The sequence below is a fragment of the Triticum aestivum genome, chromosome 6D (genome assembly GCF_018294505.1).
Source record: "Triticum aestivum cultivar Chinese Spring chromosome 6D, IWGSC CS RefSeq v2.1, whole genome shotgun sequence".
In the NCBI taxonomy this organism is placed as follows: domain Eukaryota; kingdom Viridiplantae; phylum Streptophyta; class Magnoliopsida; order Poales; family Poaceae; genus Triticum; species Triticum aestivum.
This window is the reverse complement of record NC_057811.1, coordinates 463,079,778-463,104,223: the sequence shown is the minus strand read 5'-3', so window position 1 is coordinate 463,104,223 and position 24,446 is coordinate 463,079,778. Positions and strand designations below refer to the sequence as shown.

Genomic DNA, 24,446 nt, shown 5'->3' with positions numbered 1-24,446 from the left:
TACTCCCTCCGTTCCTAAATATGTCTTTTTAGAGATTTCAAATGGACTATCACATACGGATGTATATAGACATATTTTAGTGCGTAGATTCACTCATTTTGCTTCGTATGTAGTCACTTGTTGAAATCTCTACAAAGACCTATATTTAGGAACGGAGGGAGTATATCCAAAGCTATTCATACACTATATAGTGGTATAGATGTTTACATGTATGAAAGAACTTCCGGTCAAAAAATACATGCAAGAACTGATTGATACATCAAGGATACATACAAATTACAAATGGAAACAGCAGGCGTATTGAAGAACGGAACAAGATTCAAACTGCGCTGAGCAAATGAGTAACAACAAAATTAGTGATATGGAGTTATGAACTAGCCAATGACTACCAAACCTAATCTAGAGAACAAAAGGGAGCCTAATATGCAAGAGGACAGAACCAAATAGCCATGTTGTCACAGGAGTTTACAGGTCAATAGTTTCAGAACAAATTTTCTGAAAATTCATTACTGAAAATATATGAGTTCACTTTTCACATTGCACAGATGACAATTGAACTCCATTACTAACTTATCTTTGAATATATAATGTTTAAGATGAAGAAACTGATACAACAAATATTAAACATACATGCATGGAGGCATGTTCTCTCGCTGCATTCTAGGCCCTTCCTTGAGAAGATTATGAGGCAGTAAATGGTGAAGAAAAAAGGAAAAAGTTCTTTCACAAAATCTGAACATACCAAATTCCATGATGTAACACTCCACCTGTTGGCTAGCTTGGAGCCTTGGAAAAAATCTTGGAAATATTAACACTTCCTAAAACATCCCTTATCGGCAGGGTCTCAGGATCCAGTGCCATCAATCCAGTTCTGAATCCAAGAATTTTGGGCACACTGTCCACACTTTCGATGCTTATGCTGCCACTTGCATTGCCATATTCTTACCTTCTATTAGAACGCCTGAGGGGCCTGTCACTGCCATCAAACTCACTACTTCTATCCCAGCTTCTTCTTTCATTTCTTTGCGAACCTCTTGAGCCATGATCTTGCTGATTACCCCTCCCTCTGCGATCAAACTCACTACTATTATCCCAATTTCTTCCTGCATTTCTTTGTGAACCTCTTGAGCCATGATCTTGCTGATTACCCCTTCCTCTGCGATTCCTATCAAAGGGCGACCCACCATCATGCACATCAACACTCCTGAACTGTTTGTTGCCTCTTGTCCTACCATAACGGTCCCCACTAGCGCTTCTACTATTTAAGTTAGAGCTTCTGGCAGGGAAGTTTCCTCTGAAATTTGTGGAGGACCTGTTCCTCCTATCATCTGATTGTAACTCATCATCCATGTCAGAGTCCATATCAGGAACTGTTTCACGGCCTCCCTGTTTACGCCTTTGTTTAGATCTAAAACCGTTGTCAACATCCTCATCAAAATCAGAAATAACCCCATCATTACTCTCTGAGCCAAAAGATGCGCTTCTGCGGTTGTTCGAACCGCTCCAACCTCTGGTTTTCTGCCAAGAATCAGCAATATGACTAGATCTCAGGGAGGGTTGATCATCAAATTCATCATCATCAGCTGAACCTGTTGCTTCATCCTTTGCCCCGTAATTGGAATTTCTACTGTGAGCAAATTCGTTCAAGTCTTCTGAATCAGAAGAAGCATTCTCAAGGTCAGAATAACTCACCCTCGACACACCACCTGTCTGACCACCTTTTGACAAATCAAGCTCGTAACTGTCAATATCATCCTCTTCGTCATCAAAATCATCAAAACCAACTCTAGATGAGTTCAAGTTGTCTCTTCCACTGAACTTTCTCTCTCTTCCCTCGCTCCTTGGTTCATCCATTCCAAAGAATTTCTCGGCCTCGGAACCCTTTGTATTATCTCTATATGAGTTGTCCACAGATGAGCTCTCCCTGACTTTGGATGAATCAGCAAACTCAAATGCTGCAACATCAGCACCATCCGATTCATTATCATCGAAGTCAAAGTTCCACGCATTAGAAACGTCAGGCTTGCGAGCTGGTCTTTCCAACCGTTTCCGCGGTGCAGATTGATATTCTTCCATTTGGCTGTTGGTGTATTCATCTGGAGGACGGTTATGTTCACAATGGAAACATGACATGTTCCGTCTGTAGTTCAAAAAATTGCACCTAGATATTGATAGAAAAATGTGTAAGGATGACAAATTATCACAATTATGTTCATAAATGGTTCAAATGTGCACTGTTTCCTTTATCGTTCCTTGTTTGTATAACTATTAACTAATTGCCTCTTGAGAAACAAATGACAGCACAGAGAAACGTATTCGATATAAATAATGAAGAAAGATAATCAGATACCAAGCTATTCTTATTCACAGGCGTGTTCTTAGACAGATAACAAACATGGATGTGATAAATATGAGGCATACTAGGAAACTGCTGTGTATAAGTTCAAAAAATAGACCAAATAAATCTGTGGTAAGTGAGCTAACCGAGGACACTCCCACTCTCCAGGTAGAAGTTGCCTTTTGGGACGCTTAGCATCACACTGCAAGCAAATTGTATTTTTCGCAAAGTTCATGAAGTCACACCTGCAACCACATACTTCAGAAAATAAGAATCGCTCCTGGAAGTCAACATTCTATAAATTACAGGTGAGACAGGTTAAAGTACTTTGGGCAGAGCCAGTCTCCTTTCTTCATCTCTACGTCATCACGTCCAACTCGTCTCTTTGGTGGTGGAGGCGGTTGCTTCACCTTAGGTGGCAACTTCCTGATTACAGGGGGTGGAAGATTGGGGTCAATAGGAACAGCACTCAGCTTGGCAATCTCGTGTATTAATTTCCGAACGACGGTCTTCACGGATTTCAGTTTGAGAAGTGGTTTGTTCTCCACAGTCCCCTTTATATGATCAAAACCATAGACCAATAAAATACGCATAACATCAAGAGTCCGAGCTTCATCTTCTTTACGTGTAAGGATATAGCCTCTTGAGCATGAATTTCGCAAATTACACGAACTGCACACCTGCAAATCAGGAGCAAAATAAAGAAATGAGAAGATTACACCTTGCCTGGTCTTTCTAGTGTATTTTCATCTTTCATGTTTATATAGCAGTCAGTAGGAGTCCATAAAAAACGAGGAACTGAATGCCGAACCAAACTGTTGAGAGATGTTTTGGTAATTAGTTGTGGGTATGTAACAGTCACCTCTGTTATGCAAATACATATTAACAAGAAAATTAAGTGGCATGTTTCTAATATGTGAACATAAGTGGAAAAAATCTAAATACATATACAATTACGGCTATTTACTCCTATTGCTATAAAACGCAGACCTATCACGCCAGTGAATGTTGTGTTAATCTTTAATAAAATCAAGAAAGGCAATAAACTATCATAACAATAGCAGCAACCATTTACATAAACATAGTCGCAAATAAGGAGTTGGAAATAGATAGTAAGCCAGAACGCACGTTGTGGTCAGGTAAGTAAATAATTTGCAAATCAATAAATTGATGTACCCAAAGTGTCATGACTACTGTGCATATGCCATTGTTCAAAGTGAGAAACTACACGTATCCAAGGTTCAAAAAGGCGCTAGGGGAGTGTTTTGCCGCCACCTAGGGAGAGCAACAGCTTGAAGCACATGCGTAAATGTAAAAAAAAAAGAGGGAAACAGAAAATTGGGCACTATGGGCTAACCCAGCACATTAAACCACTAGAAAGGCACCTATATGCTTATTAAAGCATATCTGGGAAAGAACACCAGAAACTGCGGTTTCTATTCTATCTCTCTCCTTCCCTGTAGTAACAGCGACGGGCTTGGCAGAGCTCGATTCATTGAAGAAGAGGGTGATTTTCCTTCAGAGAAGCATGAATACTCATCGGAGAGGGTGATTTTTTAAACCAGAGAAGGTTGATCCCTCGCCAGAGAGACCACGACTTGTCATCCAATAGGTCAATTCCTTACCTGCCGCCTAAACCTTCCTTTAATACCAAGATGCAGCATTCCGATGCCTCAAAGAACCTATGCACGCCTAGGTGAGCACAAATATACCTTTTATAACCTTACAAATATCTACAGATCACTCAAATAGTGACTACATACAATCAAAAAAGGAAGTGATCCTCACCCATTTTGTTTTTCTGTTTTTCATCCCCCATCTAGAACATAACGTAGTGAAACGAAAACATGTGGGCTGCGGAGAATAAACTTGAGTTTAGCTGCAACTTACATCACCCTCGTCAAGGTGGACCAGTTTCCTTATCAGCTTCGCAGAAAACACAACTTTTGGATCCATGCTGGGGCACCCATGGCCAACCAATACTTGAAGATCCTTCCTAGGCAACGGCCTGCATCATTAAGGAACTGTTAACATAATTTCTACGTATTACATAAATATCTGTTGGAGTACAATATATACCTTTTGACACGAATACCAGTTTGTCTACAGTATTTTTTTTTTACTTGAATCGTAATGACAAAATCTGTACGCATAGTATTCACTGTTTTCGAATACATTATAATTGCCCTCTGTTATCATGTGCTTTAGGCTATCAGTATATATCATAGTTTCTGATAGTGCTAGCAATTTTTTTGCATCCAGAAAGAAGTGTTGCAATGATCAGAAGTATACTAATGTGCACAGCGTCCATGAATTTCTGACTTCATGTATAATAGTTTTATCTGCATTTCACTGCTTTAACAAGAAATGCATTTAATGGAACAAAAATGTAATTTGAGTAGACAAAAGGTGAATCCTATGCGCAACAAAATAATTCCAGCAAGAATAATTCATAATTCTAAACTTACAGCAATGGAACTTTACAGATGTAAACCTTTGTGGTAGTATTCAGTTATTATTCCTTAATACCAATACTAGATTATATAAACAGAAGTATTGTATCAAATTATACCAAACACTAACAGTAGCAAGCATCCCTGATGTCTATCATCCTCTGAACCTGCCTAGGCATTTCGGCAGCAGGCCCTTTACAAGTCTAAGAGACATTCAACTCTCACATTCATGCCAAAGTGTTTTCGTCAAACAATCCATTGATATAAGCCAATTAAGTGCGCGGGGAACGTACTTGAGGATGTCGAACCGGTCGCGGCCGAAGTTCATGCAGGCGTTCTTGACAGTGGTCCAGTCTCTGGAGAAATCGAAGCCGGACTCCTCGGCGACCTCCGAGAGATCCATGGGCACCGCCGCGGCGAGACGGGACTCCTGGTCGGCGCCGCCCGACCCTCCCCCGAGGTCGAAGTACCTCTGCTGCGCGAGCCGCTCCATGAGCTCGATCCACTCGGGCCAGGGGTGGACCAGCTCCACCTCCCTCCGCAGCACATCCGCGACGCTCATACTCTCCAGCCCCTCCGCCGCCACCTCCTGTCCGACCTTCGCCGCCGCCGCCGCCTCGACGACCTTCTCTGGCTGGCCGCCCGGCTCCGGCCTGGGCGGGGGCGGGGGCGGGGGCGCGTCGGGCGGAGGCGGGGCCGGGCGGCGCCAGGACTGGATGCGGCGCAGGGCGGCGTCGCGCGCGGAGAGGTCGGAGGAGCGGTTGCGGTCGAGCGCGTCGAGTTGGTCGAAGACGAAGGAGAGGCGGGCGGAGAGGGAGGGGGGCTTCGAGGAGGAGGGGGCGGAGGGGCTCTCCGGTGAGGGGGGCGAGGGAGAGGAGGAGAAGGGGAGGCGGCGGTGGAGGAGGGATGTGTTGGGGATGGAGCGGCGGCGGCGGAGGAGCGTCAGGAAGCGGGAAGCCGCCATTTCCCGGGGTTTGGCGGCGGCTCTGTTTCTGTGTGTGGGAGGGGAGGCCTAAACCCTCGCCGCCGTCTCGGAGCTCCTCGTGGGTTGTTTCGAAGGTTGGAGCCCTGATACAAACCGAAGAACGCCCATGCGTCGTAACCGGGCCACATTAACTTTAAAAGTTCAATATTAATTATGTTAATATTACATTTAATATTCTCATACATATTAAGTGACATTGACGACCTCTTTTACCATCAAATTCTCATACACACACCCTCTTCCTCCCTATTCCTCACTTTCTCTCCCCCTCTCCCTCACTCGGGAGGTGGGATAAAAATAAACCCGGAACGGAGACTAACAACTGAGAATTTAGGAGTAGAGATCATTTAGTTGATAAGAATAAATAGAAAACGGTGTTAAAAAGGAGAAACAGATTAGAATACATTGAAAAACCAAAAGGACGATGTAAAAGGGGATTCGCCCTGCTCCCCGGGCCTTGCCACCGAACCGGCTCAGCGATCCAGTCCCCGCGCGGTCGTTTTCTCCTGTTCCCCGAGCCGTGTCGCTACAGAGCCGGGCTCCCGCCCGACCACCTCGCTGGCATCGAAGGGGAATGGATAAGGGTGATGCCCTTCCTTCCCTGCCCCCATGGCCTCACTCCTCCTCGACGCCCCCTCCCAAATCCACTTCTCCTCCTCGCTCGCTCGATCCCGTCGATCTGGACGAAGTCAGACGCTACGGCCACCATGACCGACCCCGTCCACATGGCCACTGCCCTCCCTGCGGGCTAGGAGCTTGTCGAGGAGCTCCGAACGCCTTCGCTACTTTGTCTGCGCCAACGAGATCAAGTCCAGCACCCCCGCATCGACGTCGCTGCCGTCTTCCTCAACCCGGAAAGAATGGCAAAAAAATCATAACCCGAAGATCTCAGTTCAAAAAAAATGCTAATATCGATGGAGGGGTGATTTCCTTCAATAGGTGGAAAACATAGGAAATATTGGTTGTTATCAAGGAAAGGTAAAAATTTAGGAAAGTTATAATTTTTGAACCGATTTCTATGCAAATGGGGTTTTATTGTTTGGTAACGTGATATCAGTATCTGCCCGTTTGTGACGTGTCTGATTAGGAAAGTTTGCAAATGTTAAGAAACTATTTATTGGGAGGAAAGTTGTGACGTGTCTGATATTTATTTCCTAAAACAAATTTCACTAATAAGAGAAATCGATTGATTTAGATAAGTTAGGAAAGTTAGATTAAAATGTATTATTTGTTTCCTGAAAATCTGTTATTTGTTTCCTAAGATAAATTGAACCAATAAAAGAAATCGATTGATTTGCATAATTTAAGGAAGTTAGATTAAAATGTATTATTTGTTTCCTGAAAATCTGTTATTGGTTTCCTAAGACAAATTGAACCAATAAAAGGAATCGATTGATTTGCATAATTTAAGGAAGTTAGATTAAAATGTATTATTTGTTTCCTGAAAATCTGTTATTTGTTTCCTAAGACAAATTGAACCAATAAAAGGAATCGATTGATTTGCATAATTTAAGAAAGTTAGATCCATGATTTGTTATACATTAGGAAAGTTCTGGTTGTAATAAAGAGTTGAGAGAAAAATAAACTGATAGACCAGGGTGGGAGGGGTGGTGGGAGGAGAGACGAAAAAAACCAGCGAAAATAAACCGCGGACCAGGGTGGGAGAGGGTGGTGGGAGGAGAGACGAAAATAAACCAGCGAAAATAAACCGCGGAGACGATTCACCAACTCGTCCATTAGGAGTAGAGATGTACAACAAACTACAACAAAATAATTTTTTTTCTTTTAACAATTACTCCCTCTGTGCCCTAATATTTGTCGCTGGAGCAGCTGAATTACAACTAAACTAGCAAAAAGGTCCGTGCGCTGCAACGGAATAAGGGATAACAAAATTACGATGTTCAAATTAAACCATTCAGAACATGGTAGCTTTAATGAAAACAAATAATGTATAGCCGACCTTGTTAATTCAAATCAAATAGAACTTGTTGGTTGCACATATGAACTAGACATGCAAGTATAATACATTTAGGCCATGTTTGTTTGGGCTTTTCCTTCTGCTTTTGCAGCTTTTCCAATTTGGCCAAAAAGCCATAAAAGCTCTTCTGCTTTTGCAGGTTTTTCGATTTGGTCAAAAAACCATAAGAGCTCCTAAATGCACCTATTTTTAATTTGGTCAAAAAGCCATAAAAGCTCCTAAATGCACCTATTTAGGAGCTTTTGTGGCTTTTTGGCTAAATTGGAAAAGCTGCAAAAGCAGAAGCAAAAGACCATAAAAGCTCCTGGCTTTTTGGCCAAATTGTAAAAGTTGCAAAGCAGAAGCAAAAGCCCAAACAAACAGGGGCTTAGTTGTTGGATTACATGAGACGAGCTTAGAGACCACAGTTTATTCTAAAACCTTAGTTTAAATTTATCAATTGAAATTTCCATTATTCATCATATACATACAAAGTGTGCCTGTGTTGTTGTTCGAAATTTTCATTTTAGACACAAGAGTATATACATTAACCATTAAATTGGAAATTGTTCTTTGAAATTAATATGCCTTGCGGCTGCTTCAGCAGAATACAGAAACCATTTTAATTTATAGAACACAATAAAAAATTACCAATATAGGTGGGTTGCTTAGCCTCTACAATCTACCTTGAACTGCTGTGTGTGCAAATAGCTTATCCGTGTTCCTGAAATGAAGCAAAATCAATAAACTTTAGTATCTTGGTGGAGAATTATGGAGGTATACTCTACATGGAAGTACCGACCTGAAGTTGAGTAGTGACTTTAGAGCCATTGATCTATAACTAGTAGAATCATTAGTTAGTAAGAAACTCTCTCTTTTTTAATTTGAGAAAAGGTATGTAAACTTCTTCAGTTAGCAAGTTTTTTAGCGCATATTCAGTTAGCAAGTGTTATCAGCTAGCATCACAGCCATCTCTGCTTGCATCCGTCAAATATTCTACAATGTAGTGCAAAATAAATAACTTTTGATGAATACAGGGTAAATAATGAGTGAACAGACCTGCCAATGTAAATGACTCAAATTCTGCCTACACATTTTGCTTACCTGTTTCATCTCGACCTACACTGCTCTGTACCTTGCTAAAATCCTATCCATCAAAAATTATCCCATGACAATATCAGTTGCTAAATGGCTAGTAAATCACATTGGTTAAGCCCTCAGCGGTGCCGGTGCAGCCAGTCTGTGTACCAAGAATGTGGTGGTGCTTGAGTCTGTCGTCAGTGTCAACTTTCAAAGTCGAACATTGGGCCGCACACTGCCTTTGATTTAGAACACAACAAAGATAAGCAGGCCAACCATGAAGTCTGCTGAGGTGGCTGTGAGCGCGGCGATTGGGTTGCCCATCATGCAGCAATGAGCTATGGATCACCACGATCTCGCCGCCTCCAGCGGAGAGGGAGTGCTGGTAGCCGCTTGTAGTGGATGAGCGTGCTCGTGGCAAGGGTTCAGTCTGAAAGCATTGGTTGGATGAGTAGTATGCCACGCCCGTCGCCTGAAGGAAGGAACATACATGCAAATTTTGCTACTACCAGGCATGCACGCAACACAAGCCACTGCAGCGTTGCTCCCTGAACAGCAAGCCCAACACGCAAAGCCTTGCGCCTCCGACGAGCAGCGGGACGCATCCTTTCCGATGCGATATAAACCAAAAGGTATATATCTATAAGCATAAGTTTCAAAAGGATAAGTAAAAGTAATTTTCTGTTGATCTTCTTGTGACACAAGTATTTAATAAAAATCGGAATATCCATCTAAGAAGCAAAAGTGTGTATGCTTAGACAATATTTCTAACATTTTCTCAATGAAAGGCAAAGGATAATAATCTTTCCTAGTAGCGTTATTCAATTTCCTAAAGTCGATTACCATCCTATAACTAGTCACTATTCTTTGTGGGATAAGCTCATTTTTATCTTTAGGAATAACAGTGATGCCACCTTTCTTAGGGACACAATGAACATGACTTACCCATCTACTATCAACTATAGGATAAATTATACATGCCTCCGGAAGCTTTAATATTTCCGTTCTTACCATATCCTTCATTTTAGGATTCAAGCGACGTTGATGATCGACAACTGGTTCTAGCTCCATATTAATATTGTGTTGACACCGAGTAAGATTAATGCCCTTAATTTCATCAAGAGTATATCCAATTGCATTACGATGCTTCATCAAAGTTTACAATAATCTCTTTTCTTTGTGCACTGAAATGTTAGCATTGATAATTAAAATATAGCTTCCTTTCATCAAGATAAGCATATTTCAATGTATCTAAGAGTTTCTTTAATTCAAACACATGATCACTCTTAGGTGGAATATGGTCTCTGAAAGTTTCAACAGGTAAATTATGCTTAAGGATGGGTGCTTTCCTCCAGAATATTTCATTTATATGCATATAATTTTTATGGTCTAGCAAATATTGTTCTAAAGGATCGGTGGGAGGCACAACAATAGAAGCAAGACCAATAATATCATATTTATTAGGCAATTCTTTATAATGAGGTTGTCTATTAAACTTGGAGAAATTAAATTCATGAGATACATCACCGGACTTAACCTTAACCTTTTCTCTGATACAATTAATTTTAGCATTAACAGTATTCAAGAAAGGTCTACCAAATATAATGGGACAATAATTATCTTGTTGTGATCCAAGTACTAAGAAATCAGTAGGATATTTGTTCTTACCACATAAGACTTCAACATCATTAACAATCCCAAGCGGTGAAATAGCATCTCTGTTTGCAAGCTTAATAGTAATGTCAATATCTTCTATTTCAGGAGGTGCAATATCATGCATAACTTCTTGATATAAAGAAAATGGAATAGCACCTATACTAGCACAAATATCACATAAACGATGATAGGAATGATCTCCTATCTTAACAAAAACAATAGGCATGCCAACAACTAGCTTAATCTTATCTAACATATCTTGTTCATTTCTTACTTGTTTAGCAATTCTTGTAGCTTCATCACAGAAATAAATAACATGCTCATCAATATTATCAACCAAGAGATATTTAACCATTGCAATTGAAGGTTCTACCTTATTTTGTTCAGATGGTTTAGGTGTTGTAATATTACTCTTGTGAATGACAGTCGTTGCTTTAGCATGTTCCTTAATCCTAACAGGGAAAGGAGGTTTCTCAATATAGGCAAAAGGCACAACAGGATTAGAAGTATAAGAAATTGTTTCAGTTTTAGCAATTCTTCACAAATTTTAATAAGTAGATGAAATTTAAACCACTTATCCTTAGGGAGATCAACATGAGCAGCAAAAGATTCACAAAATGTAGCTACTATCTCAGAGTCATGTGCATATTTTGCACTAACCTCATGAAAAACATCTGTTTCTATAAAAAAACTTAACACAATCAAATTCAAGGTTTATACCTGAATCGTTACCTTTGTCGATTTCCCACTCTTTAAAGTTGCATTTAATTATTTCAGTAAGATCCCATTTGAATTCAATACTCCTCTTTGAGAAAGAACCAGCGGGAGAAGAATCAAGCATTGTTCGATCATTATGAGAAAGTCGAGCATTAAAGTTTTGTATAATCATTTCTCTCGAGAGCTCATGATTGGGGAATGTGTGCACCATGTACTTAAGCCTCCCCCAAGCTTGGGAAATACTTTCTCCTTCACAAGACCAAAAATTATATATAATTCCGATCACGGTGAACCAAGTGCATATGATACAACTTCTAATGGAGTTCCAGCTTCAATCGGTCCCAGTCCCATATTTCGGCTTCATCCAATAGCCTATACCATGTGATACGTCTCCAACGTATCTATAATTTTTTAATTGTTCCATGCTATTATATTATCGATCTTGGATGTTTTATATACACTTTCAAGCAATTATATATCATTTTCTGGGACTAACCTATTAACTTAGTGCCCAATGCCAGTTGCTGTTTTTTTGCTTGTTTTTTGGTTTCGCAGAATATCAGTACCAAATGAAGTCCAAATGTCACAAAACTTTTTGGAGATTTTTTTATCCACAAAAGAGACACTAGAAGCTTCGGGAGAAGACCAGATGATGAAGCGTGTGCCCACAAGGCACCAGGGTGCGCCCCAGGGGGTAGGCGCGCCCTGGTGGCTTGTGGGGCTCACGAGGCTCCGTTTGACCTAACTCCGCCTCTATAAATTCTCTAAAATCATGAAACAAATAGAGGAGTCCATGAAATACTTTTTTTGCTGCCGCAAGTTCCAGAACCACTAGATCCCATCTGGATGAAGGAAATATGCCCTAGAGGCAATAATAAAGTTGTTATTTATTTCCTCGTATCATGATAAATGTTTATTATTCATGCTAGAATTGTATTAACCGGAAACATAATACATGTGTAAATACATAGACAAACATAGTGTCACTAGTATGCCTCTACTTGACTAGCTCGTTGATCAAAGATGGTTGAGTTTCCTAGCCATGGACATGAGTTGTCATTTGATTAACAGGATCACATCATTAGGAGAATGATGTGATTGACTTTACCCATTCCGTTAGCTTAGCACTTGATCGTTTAGTTTACTACTATTGCTTTCTTCATGACTTATACATGTTCCTGTGACTATGAGATTATGCAACTCCCGATTACTGGAGGAAAACTTTGTGTGCTACCAAACGTCACAACGTAACCGGGTGATTATAAAGGTGCTCTACAGGTGTCTCCGACGGTACTTGTTGAGTTGGCATAGATCGAGATTAGGATTTGTCACTCCGATTGTCGGAGAGGTATCTCTGGGCCCTCTCCGTAATGCACATCACAATAGGCCTTGCAAGCAATGTGACTAATGAGTTACTTGCGGAATGATGCATTACGGAACAAGTAAAGAGACTTGCCGGTAATGAGATTGAGCTACGTATTGAGATACCGACGATCGAATCTCGGGAAGGTAACATACCGATGACAAAGGGAACAACGTATGTTGTTATGCGGTTTGACCGATAAAGATCTTCGTAGAATATGTAGGAACCAATATGAGCATCCAGGTTCCGCTGTTGGTTATTGACCGGTAACGTGTCTCGGTCATGTCTACATAGTTCTCGAACCCGTAGGGTGCGCACGCTTAAAGTTCTGTGATGATCGGTATTATGAGTTTATATGTTTTGATGTACCGAAGGTAGTTCGGAGTCCCGGATATGATCACGGACATGACGAGGAGTCTCGAAATGGTCAAGACATAAAGATTGATATATTGGAAGCCTACATTTGGACATCAGAAGAGTTCCGGGTGAAATCGGGATTTTACCGGAGTGCTGGAGGGGTTACCGGAACCCCCGGGGGTTAATGGGCCTTGTTGGGCCCTAGTGGAGAGAGAGAGGGGCCGGCCAGGGCAGGCCGCGCGCCCCCTCCCCCTCTGGTCCGAATTGGACTAGGAAGGGGGGGCGCCCCCGTTTCCTTCTCCTTCTCCCCCTTCCTTTCCCCCTCCTAGTAGGAGTAGGAAAGAGGGGAGTCCTACTCCTACTAGGAGGAGGACTCCTCCTCCTGGCGCGCCCTACAGGGCCGGCCAGCCTTCCCCCTTGCTCCTTTATATATGGGGGCAGGGGGGCACCCTAGTACACACAAGTTGATCATTGATCTCTCCCAGCCGTGTGCGGTGCCCCCCTCCACCATAATCCACCTCGGTCATATCGTAGCGGTGCTTAGGCGAATCCCTGCGACGGTAGCTTCATCAACATCGTCACCACGCCGTCGTGCTGACGAAACTCTCACTCGAGCTCTACTGGATCGTGAGTTCGCGGGACGTCACCGAGCTGAACGTGTGCTGAACGCGGAGGTGTCGTACGTTCGGTACTGAGGATCGTTTGATCGTGAAGACGTACGACTACATCAACCGCGTTGTCATAACGTTTCCACTTAACGGTCTACGAGGGTACATGGACGACACTCTCCCCTCTCGTTGCTATGCATCACCATGATCTTGCGTGTGCGTAGGAATTTTTTTGAAATTACTACGTTCCCCAATAGTGGCATCCGAGCCAGGTTATTGCGTAGATGTTATATGCACGAGTAGAACACAAGTGAGTTGTGGGCGATACAAGTCATACTGCTTACCAGCATGTCATACTTTGGTTCAGCGGTATTGTTGGATGAAGCGGCCCGGACTGACATTACGCGTACGCTTACGCGAGACTGGTTCTACCAACGTGCTTTGCACACAGGTGGCTGGCGGGTGTCAGTTTCTCCAACTTTAGTTGAACCGAGTGTGACTACGCTCGGTCCTTGAGAAGGTTAAAACAACACTAACTTGACGAACTATCATTGTGGTTTTGATGCGTAGGTAAGAACGGTTCTTGCTCAGCCCGTAGCAGCCACGTAAAACTTGCAACAACAAAGTAGAGGACGTCTAACTTGTTTTTGCAGGGCATGTTGTGATGTGATATGGTCAAGACATGATGCTATATTTTATTGTATGAGATGATCATGTTTTGTAACGGAGTTATCGGCAACTGGCAGGAGCCATATGGTTGTCGCTTTATTGTATGCAATGCAATCGCCGTGTAATTGCTTTACTTTATCACTAAGCGGTAGCGATAGTCGTAGAAGCAATAGTTGGCGAGACGACAACGATGCTACGATGGAGATCAAGGTGTCGCACCGGTGACGATGGTGATCATGACGGTGCTTTGGAGATGGAGATCAAAGGCACAAGATGATGATGGCCATATCATATCACTTATATTGATTGCATGTGATGTTTATCCTTTATGCATCTTATTATGCTTTGTTTGACAGTAGCATTATAAGATGATCTCTCACTAAATTTCAAGGTAAAAGTGTTCTCCCTGAGTATGCACCGTTGCCAAAGTTCGTCGTTCCGAGACACCACGTGATGATCGGGTGTGATAAGCTCAACGTTCATCTACAACGGGTGTAAGACAGTTTTACAAACGCAGAATACTCGGGTTAAACTTGACGAGCCTAGCATATGCAGATATGGCCTCGGAACATTGAGACCGAAAGGTCGAGCATGAATCATATAGTAGATATGATCAACATAGTGATGTTCACCATTGAAAACTACTCAATCTCACGTGATGATCGGTTATGGTTTAGTTGATATGGATCACGTGATCACTTAGATGATTAGAGGGATGTCTATCTAAGTGGGAGTTCTTAAGTAATATGATTAATTGAACTTAAATTTATCATGAACTTAGTACCTGATAGTATTTTGCTTCTCTTCCGTTGAATTTTAATGTGTTCCTTGAGAAAGCAAAGTTGAAAGATGATGGTAGCAATTCAACGGACTGGGTCCGTAACTTGAGGATTATCCTCATTGCTGCACACAAGAATTACGTCCTGGAAGCACCGCTAGGTGTACCACCTGCGCCGGCAACTGCAGACAGTGTGAATGCCTGGTAGTCGCGTGTTGATGACTACTCGATAGTTCAGTGTGCCATGCTTTACGGCTTAGAACCGGGACTGCAACGACGTTTTGAACGTCATGGAGCATATGAGATGTTTCAGGAGTTGAAGTTAATATTTCAAGCAAATGCCCAGATTGAGAGATATGAAGTCTCCAATAAGTTCTACAGCTGCAAGATGGAGGAGAATAGTTCTGTCAGTGAACATATACTCAAAATGTCTGGGTATAACAATCACTTGATTCAACTGGGAGTTAATCTTCCGGATGATAGTGTCATTGACAGAATTCTTCAATCACTGCCACCAAGCTACAAGAGCTTCGTGATGAACTATAATATGCAAGGGATGGATAAGACAACTCCCGAGCTCTTCGCAATGCTCAAGGCTACGGAGGTAGAAATCAAGAAGGAGCATCAAGTGTTGATGGTCAACAAGACCACCAGTTTCAAGAAAAAGGGTAAAGGGAAGAAGAAGGGGAACTTCAAGAAGAACGGCAAACAAGTTGCTGCTCAGGAGAAGAAACCCAAGTCTGGACCTAAGCCTGAGACCGAGTGCTTCTACTAGTGTGTAGCAGGGCACAGGAAGTTGTTCCTGTGGCACCTACACCAATTGAAGTGGAAGCTTATGATAGTGATCATGAAACTTCGGATCAAGTCACTACCAAACCTCGTAGGACGACGAGGATGCGTGCTACTTCAGAGTGGTACGTGATCCTGTCTGAGATATCATGTTGTTGGACAATACTGAACATACGAGCTATGGAGAAGCTATGGTGGGCCCATATTCCGACAAATGGTTAGAAGCCATAAAATCCGAGAGGATCCATGTATGAAAACAAAGTATAGACTTTGAGAGTACTACTTGATGGTCGTAAGGCTGTTGAGGTAAATGGATCTTTAAGAAGAAGACGGACATGGACGGTAATGTTACCGTCTATGAAGCTCGACCTGTGGCAAAGAGTATTTCTACAAGTTCAAGGAGTTGACTACGATGAGATTTTCTCATCCGTAGCGGTGCTTAAGTCCGTCGGAATCATGTTAGCATTAGCTGCATTTGTGAAATCTGGCAGATGGATGTCAAAACAAGTTTCCTTACCAGTTTTCGTAAGGAAAGGTTGTATGTGATACAATCAGAAAGGTTTTGTCGATCCTAAGGATGCTAAAAGGTATGCTAGCTCCAGCGATCCTTCCATGGACTAGAGCAAGCATCTCGGAGTCAGAATAGATGCTTTGATGGAGTGATCAAAGTTTTTGGGTTTATAAAAAGTTTGTTAGAAACTTGTATTTACAATAAAGTGAGTGGGAGCGCTACAACATTTCTGATAAGTATATGTGAATGACATATTGTTGATCCGAAATGATGTAAAATTTCTGGAAAGCGTAAAGGGTTGTTTGAAAGGAGTTTTTTCAAAGGAAGACCTGGATAAAGCTGCTTACATATTGGGCATCAAGATCTATAGAGATAGATCAAGACGCCTGATGATACTTTCAAAGAACGCACACCTTGACATGATTTTGAAAGAGTTCAAAATAGATCAGCAAAGAAGGAGTTCTTGGCTGTGTTACAAGGTGTAAGTATTGAGTAAGACTCAAGACCTGACCACAGCAGAAGAGAGAGAAAGGACGAAGGTCGTCCCCTATGCTTTAGATGTAGGCTCTATAGTACGCTATGCTGTGTACCGCACATGAAGTGTGCCTTGCCATGAGTTGGTCAAGGGGTACAATAGTGATCCGGGAAAGGATCACATGACAGCGGTCGGACTTGTCCTTAGTATCTAGTGGACTAAGGAATTTTCTCGATTATGGAGGTGAAAAGGAGTTCATCGTAAAGGGTTACGTCGATGCGAACTTTGACACTAATCCGGATGACTCTGAGTAGTAAACCGGATTCGTATAGTAGAGCAATTATTTGAAATGGCTCCAAATAGCGCGTGGTAGCATCCACAAGATGACATAGATATTCGTAAAGCACACACGAATCTGAAAGGTTCAGACCCGTTGACTAATAACCTCTCTCACAAGCATAACATGATCAAACCAGAACTCATTGAGTGTTAATCACATAGAGATGTGAACTAGATTGTTGACTCTAGTAAACTCTTGGGTGTTGGTCACATGGTGATGTGACCTGTCAGTGTTAATCACATGGTGATGTGAACTAGATTATTGACTCTAGTGCAAGTGGGAGACTATTGGAAATATGCCCTAGAGGCAATAATAAATAGGTTATTATTATATTTCCTTGTTCATGATAATCGTTTATTATCCATGCTAGAATTGTATTGATAGGAAACTCAGATACATGTGTGGATACATAGACAACACCATGTCCCTAGTAAGCCTCTAGTTGACTAGCTCGTTGATCAATAGATGGTTACGGTTTCCTGACCATGGACATTGGATGTCGTTGATAACGGGATCACATCATTAGGAGAATGATGTGATGGACAAGACCCAATCCTAAGCCTAGCACAAGATCGTGTAGTTCGTTTGCTCAGAGCTTTTCTAATGTCAAGTATCAGTTCCTTAGACCATGAGATTGTGCAACTCCCGGATACCGTAGGAATGCTTTGGGTGTACCAAACGTCACAACGTAACTGGGTGGCTATACAGGTGCACTACAGGTATCTCCGAAAGTGTCTGTTGGGTTGGCACGAATCGAGACTGGGATTTGTCACTCCGTGTAAACGGAGAGGTATCTCTGGGCCCACTCGGTAGGACATCATCATAATGTGCACAATGTGACCAAGGAGTTGATCACGGGATGATGTGAGTTACGGAACGAGTAAAGAGACTTGCCGGTAACGAGATTGAACAAGGTATAGGGATACCGACGATCGAATCTCGGGCAAGTAACATATCGATAGACAAAGGGAATTGCATACGGGATTGATTGAATCCCCGACATCGTGGTTCATCCGATGAGATCATCGTGGAACATGTGGGAGCCAACATGGGTATCCAGATCCCGCTGTTGGTTATTGACCGGAGAACGTCTCGGTCATGTCTGCATGGTTCCCGAACCCGTAGGGTCTACACACTTAAGGTTCGATGACGCTAGGGTTATAGGGAAAGTATGTACGTGGTTACCGAATGTTGTTCGGAGTCCCGGATGAGATCCCGGATGTCACGAGGAGTTCCGTAATGGTCCGGAGGTAAAGATTTATATATGGAAAGTTGTTGTTCGGGTTCCGGGAAAAGTTCGGGTTTTTTCGGTATTGTACCGGGAAGCTTCCAGAAGATTCCAGAGGATTCCGGAGGGGTCCGGAGGTCCGGAAAATGTTCCACCACGTCCAATACAGTAGCATGGGCTGTAAGGGGGCGCCCTAGACTTAATGGGCCAGGGGCACCAGCCCCCCCAAGGCCCATGCGCATGGGAGAGGGGAAACCCTAAGGGGGAGGGCCTCCACTTGACTTGGGAGGCACTCCTCCCCCCTTTGGCCGCCCCCAAGCCCCATCTAGGGCTGGCCGCACCCCTTGGGGGGGAAACCCTAGATGGGGGCGCAGCCCTCCCCCTCCCCTATATATAGTTGAGGTTTGGGGCTGCCCAAGACATGAGAACGTCTCCTTTTTGGCGCAGCCCTACCCCTCTTCCTCCTCCTCCTCTCCCGCGGTGCTTGGCGAAGCCCTGCGGGATTGCCACGCTCCTCCACCACCACCATGCCGTCATGTTGCTGCTGGATGGAGTCTTCCCCAACCTCTCCCTCTCTCCTTGCTGGATCAAGGCGTGGGAGACGTCACCGGGCTGCACGTGTGTTGAACGCGGAGGCACCGTTCTTCGGTGCTTAGATCGGAATCAACTGCGATCTGAATCGCTACGAGTACGACTCCCTCATCCGCGTTCTTGCAACGCTTCCGCATCGCGATCTACAATGGTATGTAGATGCACTCTCCTTCCCTCTCGTTGCTAGTAAACTCCATAGATTGATCTTGGTGATGCGTAGAAAATTTTGAATTTCTGCTACGTTACCCAACAGTGGCATCATGAGCTAGGTCTATGCGTAGTTTCTATGCACGAGTAGAACACAAAGTAGTTGTGGGCGTCGATGTTGCCAATTCTTCTTGCCGCTACTAGTCTTATCTTGTTTCGGCGGCATTGTGGGATGAAGCGGCCCGGACTGACCTTACACGTACGCTTACGTGAGACAGGTTCCACCGACTGACATGCACTAGTTGCATAAGGTGGCTAGCGGGTGTCTGTCTCTCCCACTTTAGTCGGAACGGATTCGATGAAAAGGGTCCTTATGAAGGGTAAATAGAAATTGGCATATCACGTTGTGGTTTTACGTAGGTAAGAAACGTTCTTGCTAGAAACCTATACAAGCCACGTAAAAACTTGCAACAACAATTAGAGGACGTCTAACTTGTTTTTGCAGCATGTGCTATGTGATGTGATATGGCCAGAAGATGTGATGAATGATATATGTGATGTATGAGATTGATCATATTCTTGTAATAGGAATCACGACTTGCATGTCGATGAGTATGACAACCGGCAGGAGCCATAGGAGTTGTCTTTATTTTTTGTATGACCTGCGTGTCATTGAATAACGCCATGTAAATTACTTTACTTTATTGCTAAGCGCGTTAGCCATAGAAGTAGAAGTAATCGTTGGCGTGACAACTTCATGAAGACACAATGATGGAGATCATGATGATGGAGATCATGGTGTCATGCCGGTGACAAAGATGATCATGGTGCCCCGAAGATGGAGATCAAAGGAGCAAAATGATATTGGCCATATCATGTCACTATTTGATTGCATGTGATGTTTATCATGTTATGCATCTTATTTGCTTAGAACGACGGTAGTAAGTAAGATGATCCCTCACTAAAATTTCAAGAGACGTGTTCCCCCTAACTGTGCACCGTTGCGAAGGTTCGTTGTTTCGAAGCACCACGTGATGATCGGGTGTGATAGATTCTAACGTTCGAATACAACGGGTGTTGACGAGCCTAGCATGTACAGACATGGCCTCGGAACACATGCAAAACACTTAGGTTGACTTGACGAGCCTAGCATGTACAGACATGGCCTCGGAACACAAGAGATCGAAAGGTCGAACATGAGTCGTATAGTAGATGCGATCAACATGGAGATGTTCACCGATGATGACTAGTCCGTCTCACGTGATGATCGGACACGGCCTAGTTTGACTCGGATCATGTATCACTTAGATGACTAGAGGGATGTCTATCTGAGTGGGAGTTCATTCAATAATCAGATGAACTTCATTATCATGAACATAGTCAAAAGGTCTTTGCAAATTATGTCATACGCTTTAGTTCTACTGTTTAAGATATGTTCCTAGAGAAAATTTAGTTGAAAGTTGGTAGTAGCAATTATGCGGACTGGGTTCGTAAACTGAGGATTGTCCTCATTGCTGCACAGAAGGCTTATGTCCTTAATGCACCGCTCGGTGTGCTGAACCTCAGCGTCGTCTGTAGATGTTGCGAAACATCTGACATACACGTTTTGATGACTACGTGATAGTTCTAATGGTTTAGAATTGTGGCACCAAAGACGTTTGTGAAACGTCGCAGAACATATGAGATGTTCCGAAGACTAAAATTGGGATTTCAGACTAGTGCCCACGTCAAGAGGTATGAGACCTCTGACAAGTTTATTAAGCCTGCAAACTAAGGGAGAAAAGCTCAATCGTTGAGCATGTGCTCAGATTGTCTGAGTACCACAATCGCTTGAATCGAGTGGGAGTTAATTTCCCAGATGAGATAGTGATAGTTCTCCATAGTCACTGCCACCAAGCTAGTAGAGCTTCGTGATGAACTATAACATATCAGGGATAGTTATGATGATCCTTGAGCTATTCGCGATGTTTGACACCGCGAGAGTAGAAATTAAGAAGGAGCATCAATTGTTGATGGTTAGTAAAACCACTAGTTTAAGAAGGGCAAGGGCAAAAGGGATACTTCATGAAACAGCAAGTCGTTTGCTGCTCCAGTGCAGAATCCCAAGGTTGAACCCAAACCCGAGACTAAGTGCTTCTGTAATGAGGGGAACGGTCACTGAAGCGGAACTACCCTAGATACTTGGTAGATGAGAAGGCGGGCAAGGTCGACAGAAGTATATTGAATATACATTATATGAATGTGTAGTTTACTAGTACTCCTAGAAGCACTAGGGTATTAGATACCGGTTCGGTTGCTAAGTGTTAGTAACTCGAAATAAAGGCTGCGGAATAAACAGAGACTAGCTAAAGGTGAGATGACAATATGTGTTGGAAGTGTTTCCAAGGTTGATGTGATCAAGCATCGCATGCTCCCTCTACCATCGAGATTTGGTGTTTGCGTTGAGCATGATTGGATTATGTTTATCGCAATACGGTTATTCATTTAAGGAGAATAATAGTTACTCTGTTTATTTGAATAATACCTTCAATGGTCTTGCACCTAAAATGAATCTCGATCGTAGTGATACACATGTTCATGCCAAAAGATATAAGATAGTAATGATAGTACCACATACTTGTGGCACTGCCACTTGAGTCATATTGGTATAGAACGCATGAAGAAGCTCCATGTAGATGGATCTTTGGACTCACTCGTTTTTGAAAAGATTGAGACATGCGAACCATGTCTATTGGTATATATGCATGAAGAAACTCCATGCAGATGGATCGTTTGGACTCACTTGATTTTGAATCACTTGAGACATGCAAATCATACCACATGGGCAAGATGACTGAAAGGCCTCGTTTTCAGTAAGATGGAACAAGAGAGCAACTTATTGGAAGTAATACATTTTGATGTATGCAGTCCAATGAGTGCTGAGGCATGCAGTGGATATCGTTATGTTCTTACTTCACAGATGATTTGAGTAGATGCTGAGTGTATTTACTTGATGAAACACAAGTCTGAATTATTGAAAGGTTCAAGTAATTTCGGAGTGAAGTTGAAGATCGTCGTGACAAGAGGATAAAATGTCTGTGATATGATCATAGAGATGAGTATCTGAGTTACGAGTTTGGCATACAATTAAGACATTGTGGAAAGTGTCTCACAATTAATACCGCCTGGAACACCATAGTGTGATGGTGTGTCCGAACATCATAACTGCACCCTATTGGATATGGTGCATACCATGATGTTTCTTATCGAATTACCACTATCGTTTATGGGTTAGGCATTAGAGACAACCGCATTCACTTTAAATAGGGCACCACGCAATTCCGTTGAGACGACACCGTTTAGAGAAACCTAAGTTGTCGTTTCTTAAAAGTTTGGGGCTGCGAAGCTTATGTGGAAAAGTTTCAGGCTGATAAGCTCGAACCCAAAGCGGATAAAAGCATCTTCATAGAAAACCCAAAACAGTTGGGTATACCTCCTATTTCAGATCTGGAAGCAAAAGTAATTGATTCTAGAAACGAGTCCTTTCTCGAGGAAAAGTTTCTCTCGAAAGAATTGAGTGGGAGGATGGTGGAGACTTGATAAGGTTATTGAACCGTCACTTCAACTAGTGTGTAGCAGGGCACAGGAAGTTGTTCCTGTGGCACCTATACCAATTGAAGTGGAAGCTTATGATAGTGATCATGAAACTTCGGATCAAGTCACCACCAAACCTTGTAGGACGACGAGGATGCGTGCTACTTCAGAGTGGTACGTGATCCTGTCTGAGATATCATGTTGTTGGACAATACTGAACCTACGAGCTATGGAGAAGCGATGGTGGGCCCATATTCCGACAAATGGTTAGAAGCCATGAAATCCGAGATAAATGGATCTTTGAGAAGAAGACGGACGTGGACGGTAATGTTACCGTCTATGAAGCTCGACTTGTGGCAAAGAGTATTTCCACAAGTTCAAGGAGTTGACTACAATGAGATTTTCTCATCCGTAGCGATGCTTAAGTCCGTCGGAATCATGTTAGCATTAGCTGCATTTATGAAATCTGGCAGATGGATGTCAAAACAAGTTTCCTTACCAGTTTTCGTAAGGAAAGGTTGTATGTGATACAATCAGAAAGGTTTTGTCGATCCTAAGGATGCTAAAAGGTATGCTAGCTCCAGCGATCCTTCCATGGACTAGAGCAAGCATCTCGGAGTCAGAATAGATGCTTTGATGGAGTGATCAAAGTTTTTGGGTTTATACAAAGTTTGTTAGAAACTTGTATTTACAATAAAGTGAGTGGGAGCGCTACAACATTTCTGATAAGTATATGTGAATGACATATTGTTGATCCGAAATGATGTAAAATTTCTGGAAAGCGTAAAGGGTTGTTTGAAAGGAGTTTTTTCAAAGGAAGACCTGGATAAAGCTGCTTACATATTGGGCATCAAGATCTATAGAGATAGATCAAGACGCCTGATGATACTTTCAAAGAACGCACACCTTGACATGATTTTGAAAGAGTTCAAAATAGATCAGCAAAGAAGGAGTTCTTGGCTGTGTTACAAGGTGTAAGTATTGAGTAAGACTCAAGACCTGACCACAGCAGAAGAGAGAGAAAGGACGAAGGTCGTCCCCTATGCTTTAGACGTAGGCTCTATAGTATGCTATGCTGTGTACCGCACATGAAGTGTGCCTTGCCATGAGTTGGTCAAGGGGTACAATAGTGATCCGGGAAAGGATCACATGACAGCGGTCGAACTTATCCTTAGTATCTAGTGGACTAAGGAATTTTCTCGATTATGGAGGTGAAAAGGAGTTCGTCGTAAAGGGTTACGTCGATGCGAACTTTGACACTAATCCGGATGACTCTGAGTAGTAAACCGGATTCGTATAGTAGAGCAATTATTTGAAATGGCTCCAAATAGCGCGTGGTAGCATCCACAAGATGACATAGATATTCGTAAAGCACACACGGATCTGAAAGGTTCAGACCCGTTGACTAATAACCTCTCTCACAAGCATAACATGATCAAACCAGAACTCATTGAGTGTTAATCACATAGAGATGTGAACTAGATTGTTGACTCTAGTAAACTCTTTGGATGTTGGTCACATGGTGATGTGACCTGTCAGTGTTAATCACATGGTGATGTGAACTAGATTATTGACTCTAGTGCAAGTGGGAGACTGTTGGAAATATGCCCTAGAGGCAATAATAAATAGGTTATTATTATATTTCCTTGTTCATGATAATCGTTTATTATCCATGCTAGAATTGTATTGATAGGAAACTCAGATACATGTGTGGATACATAGACAACACCATGTCCCTAGTAAGCCTCTAGTTGACTAGCTCGTTGATCAATAGATGGTTACGGTTTCCTGACCATGGACATTGGATGTCGTTGATAACGGGATCACATCA

The 24,446-nt window shown here is 42.6% G+C and overlaps 1 protein-coding gene across 1 annotated transcript; it reads right to left on the bottom strand.

Annotated features, from left to right (window-relative positions):
- Positions 1–491: 491 nt before the first annotated feature.
- LOC123145916 (uncharacterized) lies at positions 492–5,817 on the bottom strand. The gene is made up of 5 exons (XM_044565434.1): positions 5,085–5,817; positions 4,229–4,346; positions 2,666–3,018; positions 2,485–2,583; positions 492–2,161 (listed from the first exon to the last, which is right to left on the bottom strand). The coding sequence occupies exons 1-5, from the start codon at positions 5,753–5,755 to the stop codon at positions 943–945; spliced, it is 2,460 nt and encodes an 819-aa protein (XP_044421369.1). The 5' UTR covers positions 5,756–5,817; the 3' UTR covers positions 492–942.
- Between the last annotated feature and the right edge of the window lie 18,629 nt (positions 5,818–24,446).